This window comes from Somniosus microcephalus, chromosome 4 (assembly GCF_052327205.1).
Source record: "Somniosus microcephalus isolate GS21.2 chromosome 4, FLI_Smic_1.0, whole genome shotgun sequence".
NCBI lineage: Eukaryota > Metazoa > Chordata > Chondrichthyes > Squaliformes > Somniosidae > Somniosus > Somniosus microcephalus.
In genome coordinates this window covers 21116732-21123852 of record NC_140990.1, presented here as the reverse complement: position 1 = coordinate 21123852, position 7121 = coordinate 21116732, and the positions used below count along the sequence as shown (strand labels likewise).

The following is a 7121-nucleotide window of genomic DNA, read 5'->3' as shown; positions in this document are numbered from 1 at the left end:
TCATTTCCCTTAGCTGTCGTGCGCTATGGGGCATTATGATCTGATTCACAAGGGGTCCATCATCGCCATTGGCTTGGTCCGGACCGAGCCTCCGGTGTCGCGTGGGACACACCGGTGCCGGTCCTGACTCTGCTACCTGGGGTTGCTCTGCCTCAAGAAACCCTCTGTCTGACTCCTCCGTTTCCTTCCCCGGAGTCCAAAACTCATCATAGGCAGGAGGTGCTGAGGGCTCGGGGGTTGGTACCCTAACTGTCTCTTGTGGAATCGGTCTTTTGGATTCCTTGGCTAAAAGTAGCTGGCTCGCTGGCGGGTTTATGAGACACACCAATCCATTTGCCTTGGCTAGGGCCATTCTCAGGTCCTCTAGCTCCCGGTGGCAAGCACTATGGTCGGTGTTCTCAGAACTATCCTGCATGGCCATCTTATAAGCTGCCCTGGCCCCCAAGATACTTTCCTCCTGTGTAGCTACCTGTTTGGCTAGGCGGAAACATCGCTCTCTCATTCTACCTTCACTGGCTTTGGCCTCAATGACCTGACATTCCAAATACTCTATCCGGGTCTCATGGTGGAGGGTTGCGGATTGGCGTTCCTGATTCAGCGCGTTGAGCGATTGAATCAGTTTCTGACCTCCCGCAACCTTTTCCTCTACTTCTGTAAGCAGCCCTTTTATCTGGGCTGTCTGTACTACAACGACCTGGTCCAAAAGCTGGACTTGCTTCTTGTAACACATCAGCCAGACTGCCTTTTCTACAGATCTTCTGTGCTCTTTGCCTTCTGTCCAATTGATGGCTGCGTCTAGCAGGCACCTATCCCTTAATAGGTCAGATATCCATTGTTTTGTAAGGTTTACCTTCCCAAAAACATAATCCGCTATCCTCTCATCCATCACATTTCGTTTATTTAAACCTTGATCTAACACGCTACATTCCCGCTGCCAAGGTCCTGCCGTGGTCGCCATTTCTGTAGGGGGTTTCTCTTGCTCGTTCTGGTCTCCTACCAGGCTTCGTGCAATAATTACCCTTGAGTGGTTCGACCCACTCTTCCCTATGGTTCTAGACCTTGGACTTAGCTGCAGGGAACAGTGGTGCAGAGAAAGACTCAATAGACCAGGTTGAATAGCATGAAATGGATGCGTTTATTATTAAAAAGTTTGCAGCATTACAAAATACATATCATAAGCACAAATCAAAGCAACTACAAACATGCACATATCTATAAACATGATTCCATGGAAATGGGAAACACACGGCACATCGAAAAAGGGGAAACATATTACAATTACCCTTACCCTCTCCCTCCCCTTATACCTAAACTAAGTTTCGACTTGAGGAACTTGGGATCATGCTCACCACTTTCAAACTAGCGAAAACGAGGGGTTCGCAGCCTTTCTGGCACATCTTTCCGTCGTCACGTGGATTTGGAAACTTCTGGCGCAGCTTGTTTTTCTCTCTCTCTCAGGCGATGAGGCAGTGGACACAGCCTCGGTGAGTGCTCATCATGGCTGAAATCCACTAATCTGTTGTGGATTTGGATTCATGGAACAGGAAAACACCTCGAGAATGGGATGTTGAGGCACGGAAGTGCTAGGCCCGGAATGTCCTTTCCCTCCGGCCTGGATCATCGGTTTTCCTGAGGGTGTCTTCTTCTTCGGCCTGGGTCGTCGATGATCTCCCGACAACGGTACCCGGGCCACCCTCGTCGTCTTCTCGTCACGGCCGAGCCTTGTCTGGCTGAACACCGACCACGTTGTCCTTTCCAAAATGTCCATCCGAAACGTCCTGATCGAATTCCGAAGCTACCAAGGTAGAAGAGGCGCTGATGGACTTTTCAGAATCCATAGTTATACCGTTTTGGGCCAGCCTTATCTCCCGCCAGATCATAGTCCAGTCTTTGTAATAATTTTGGCGGGCAGAAATCTCTGCAGGGGCGCTTTGTCTTGTAACGGGAGCCGGTGATAGCTTTAACTGGCCTTCCTGGCCGACAATGTCTTTTACTTTGTCACCATAACTCGGCTCGCATATTGATCGGTCTGGTGATTTCCCTTGATGTCTGTTAAACGGTTTTTCCTTTGTACATTAAATGGGTTTAAGTGTTCATGCATTGTCCGCCCATATCTTGATGGGCCCCATGCTGTTTGCCTGAAACTGTCTTGTACTTAGAATCCAATTGAATATGTATGCCCATTTCCCTGAGTTTCGGTTTCCCGATACTGGCTTTCGCGGGGTTACTGTTCTCAATCCACAAGCCTGTCTGGCTTGCAGTAACAGAAATCAAATGGTCCAAGAAACTGATCACGAGGTCCGGCGGCCATTTTGTGTGCCCTTTTATCAAATGTTTTATCGGTACAAGCTTCTTTTGGTCAATAAAGCTGTGTTATTAATCCTGTTGTCTCGCGTGATTATATAATGAAAAATTTCGAATCTTACAAGTCCCGTCTTCACACCGAAGACACTGTCCGTTGTGTTGTGTGGCAATACCACCGTGTGGAATGGGATAGTTTCAGAACAGCTCTAGCAGCTCAAACGGGGCATCAATGAGGCGCTGTGGGCCATCAGCAGCAGCAGAATTGTAGTCCACCACAATTTGCAATCTCATGGAGCAGCATATTCATCTGTTACCGTTGCCCTCAAATCAGGGGACCAACCCTGGTTTAATGAGGATAGTAGAAGAGCATGCCAGGAGCAGCACCTGGCGTACATTAAAATGAGGTGCCAACCTGCTGAAGATACAACACAGGACTACATGCATGCTAACAGCAGAAGGAGCATGAAATAATCAGAGCTAAACGATCCCACAGCCATGGCATCAGATCAAAGCTCTGCAATCTTGCCACATCCAGCCGTGAATGGTGGTGGACAATTGAACAAATAATGGGAGGAGGAGTCTCCATGAACATTCCCATTCTCAATGATGGCGGAGTCTAGCAGATGAGTGCAAAAGACAACTCTGAAGCGATTGCAAATATCAACAGCCAGAAGTGCCGAGTGGATATTACATATCGGCCTCCTACTGAGGTCCCCACCATCACAGAAACCATTCTGCAGCCAATCCGATTCACTCCGCATGATATCAAGAAAAGACTGAGCATACTGGATACAGAAGAGGGTATGAGCCCCAAAACATCCCAGCTGTCATGTTGAAGACATGTGCTCCAGAACTGGCGGCGCCTCTAGCCAATTTATTCCAGTACAGCTACAAAAGTGGCATCTAGCCGAAACATTGGAAATTGCCCAGCTATGTCATCTCCACAAAAAGTACGACGAATCAAATTCGGCCAACTACCTTCCCATCAGTCTACTCTCAATCATCAGCAAAGTGATGGAAGGTGTTGTCGACAGTGCTTTCAAGTGGCACTTACTCAAAATAACCTGCACATTGATGCACATTTTGGGTTCTGCCAGGACCACTCGGCTCCAGTCCTCATTGCAGCATTTGTCCAAACATGGACAAACGAGCTGAATTCCGGAGGTGAGGTGAGCGTGACTGCCATTGACATGAAGGCAGCAATTGACCGAGTGTGGCATCAAGGAGCCCTAGTAAAATTGAAGTCAATGGGAATCATGAGAATTGGCTTGAGACGTACCTAACACAAAGGAAGATGGTTGTGGTTGTTGGAGGCCAGTCACCTCAGCCCCAGGACATCGCTGCAGGGGTTCCTCAGGGCAGTGTCCTAGGCCCAACCAACATCAGCTGCTTCATCAATCACCTTCCCTCCATTATACGGTCAGAATTGGGGATGCTTGCTAATTATTACATAGTTTTCAGTCCCATTCGCAACTCCTCAGTTAATGAAGAAGTCCGTACCTACATGCAGCAAGACCTGGACAACATTTAGGCTTGGGCTGAAAAGTGGCAAGTAACTTTCGCGCCACATAGTGCCAGGCAATGACTATCTCCAACAAGAGAGATTCTAATCACATTCACTTCACATTAACTGGAATTACCGTCGTCGAATTCCCCACCATCAACATCATGGGGATTACCATTGAGCAGAAACTTATCTGGACAAGCCACATAAATACAGTGGCTACAAGAGCAGGTCAGAGACTGGATATTCTGCGGCGACTGACTCAGTTCCTGCCTCGCCAAAGTCTTTCAACCATCTACAAGGCAGAAGTCAGGAGTGTGATGGAATATTCTCCACTTGCCTGGATGAGTGCAGCTCCAGCCAGACTCAATAATCTCGAGACCATTCATCACAAAGCGCTACCTGATCCATCACCTTAATCTTCCACCCCCTCCACCACCGGCGGACCATGACTGCAGTGTGTACCATCTACAAAATGCACTGCAGCAACGCACCAAGGCTTCTTTGGCAGCACCTCCCAAACCCAAACCTCTGCCACATCGAAGGAGAAGGGCAGCAGGCACATGGAAACACCACCACCTCCAAGTCCCTCTCCAAGTCACACACCATCCTGACTTGAACATATAACTCTGTTTCTTTTTCATCGTTAGGTCATAATCCTGGAACTCCCTCCCTCACAGCACTGAGCGACTACCTTCAACATATGGACTGTAGCAGTTCAAGAAGGCGGCTCACCACCAGTTTCTCAAGGGCAACTAGGAATGGGCCATAAATGCCGGCCATACCCGCGACACCCATACCCCCAGAATAAATTAAAAAATAGATATAAATTTTGAAAAATACTCTTGGCCTCCGCGATCTCTCAGGAAAGTGTTGGCATGTCCTTCACAGATGTTGACTATCTTGTGTTACATTTCAATCACTTGCTGATTGAATGTAATATTTCCAGGATTGCAATCCACTCTATCATTTTCTACTCGTATCGCTGCTTTACATCACCCCCTCTCCCATTCTCACACACACCGAGCACAAAAAGGGTGACAGAAAAGTTATAATAACTTATACTGTCGAAGTTATTGCTGCCGTATTGCCCTTGCCTTAATTAAGCAACAGATGGAAACCATTGCTCAGTGTTACCAACCGCAAGAGGAACTCGGTTGAACTCACGTATTTCAACGTGGATTTTATTATCAATACAACTGACATCCTGCGGTTTTCATTCTTTAGCGCCCAAAAAACTAGGTCATCAGAAGCCTTGTTTTGCAGGATCTGGTTAAAGAGGAGATGAAGGAGAGGAATTGAGCAGCTTAATGAAGCTAAAGCAAATTAAAAGAGAAGGCGAGCTGCTTTGGGTTCAGTATTATGTTGTATGCTCAGAAGTAGAGGCCCTTTAAAGGTCTGGGCTTAAGTAATGGGCTTAAGATTGGTGCAAAGAGCCTCCAATCCGTTCCCGCGAAAGACGCAGAATCCCACTGGCCCACTGCAATAAATAACTCTGTGAGAGCCCCAGTAGTTACGATAATCTTATGCTATATATACGAACAATGATAGATAGGAAAGGTCCATACAGCCTGTCCTACAGATCCTAAAATGCCACTGAAATAATTTATATGCGTAGTCGCTGTTGTAATGTCGGAAACTGTTGTAATGTAGCCAATATGCGCACAGCAAGCTTCCACAAATAACAACGTGATAATCTGTTTACAGTGATGTCAGTTCAGGGATAACTGTTGGCCTCAACATACCGGGGTGAATGCCCCAGCTATTTTTCGAAATAGTACCGTAGAATCTTCAACATACACCTGAGAGGACAGATGGGTCCTTCGTCTAAGGTCTCATCCGAAAGTGCTGCGCTGGGAGTGTCAGCCTAGAGTCTCTGGTGTGGGACTTCAACCAGGGCCTTCTGGCTCAGATGCGACAGGGAGACCGACTGAGCCATGGCTGACACTTTTTAACAAGGGTCTGTTCCCTTGAACTGCAGACACCGTCTGCGACATTATTATGTTGCTGAGGTTTTTGTACAGCGACAGATGAGTTTTAAAATGTGATTCTTAACCCGCAGAAATATACGGCGGTGTCCTGGATTTCCGCTCGAGTGATCTTCAAAGGAAACTTCTTTTCTGCGTTGGTCTTGCCGGCCTCGAAACTTCCCTTGGCAAAATCCGCATCCTTTTTACTGCTGGTATCCCGGTACAAAATAAATCGCAGCGTCTGGTTCGTGCACTGCTGGTACCAGTGCAGATCAGGGTTACTGTAGCTTGTTGTGTAGTTACAGTCTATTTTCACACTTTCTCCTTCAGTCACATAGAGCGTGGTCTGAGGTTGTGACATCGAATCTGCCTGAATCTCCCCTGAAATAAAAGCTAACTGAGGGTTGAATACAATACTGAGATAGAAAGTCTGTTAAAATCAGATTAGTGCAAACAGACACAAGGCATGGCCATACCTACCGATCACCAGCCACAATATAACGAGGTGACGGTACGACATGGGCTCTATTGAATCTTCACCAACAACCCCTTGGAACAGCAGTTCTATTTCCTGTTGCAATCTGTTGTACGGATTAAAGTAAGAAACTGTTCGACTGGAAGGTATCACAGAAGGTGAGGGAGTGACTCGTGCAATTCTCTTTCTGGTGAAACTACCGAATGCATTAATTGGGTAACAGCATTTTAACAGGAGTAATGACTTTTCAGAAGTAGATTTTCCACTTCCTCCTACGACCTCTGACAGCATCACTCAGAATGTCAATCAGTATATTAAAGGAGGAGAGGCACAGTTTAGGGAACATGGTAAAGGTTGAGGAGTAGCCTCACTGTGTAAGGATGAATTCATTTCAAAGTTAAGAGAGGATACAACGAGAGGTAAGCAGGCAATGGAGACTTTATTGGTAGAATTAAGAAATAGCAAAGGATGTAATACTGTAGTGGCAGTTGTGTATAGGCACCCTGGTAGCGGCTGCGAAGTGGTAGAATGTATAAATGGAGAGATTAGGCAAGCGTTTATACCCCTCAGGGGCAAGACCTCTACTTGCCAAGAAACAGCCAATCACGAGTACAGAGGTAAGGGACAACATAAAACTACAAGCAAAAGCGTACAAAAATAAAAAAACCAGCACAGGTCCTGGGAGAGATAAAAAGAGCAACACAAGGTGAGAAAACAGATAGTGAGAGCTACAGAAAGTGAGTATGAAAAGAAACTTGCAAGGGATATCAAAATCAACACTTCTTTTTCAATTATATTAGGAAAATCAGGTTGGTTATGGGCAATGTGGGTCCCTTGACAATGGATATCGGTGATATTGTCAATGACA

General features: G+C 46.5%; 1 gene segment (V, D, J or C); it reads right to left on the bottom strand.

The window, feature by feature from the left end:
- Positions 1 to 5845: 5845 nt before the first annotated feature.
- On the bottom strand, positions 5846 to 6139 carry LOC147118385 (T cell receptor delta variable 3-like). The segment is given in 1 exon segment: positions 5846 to 6139. A coding segment is annotated over 1 exon segment (294 nt).
- Between the last annotated feature and the right edge of the window lie 982 nt (positions 6140 to 7121).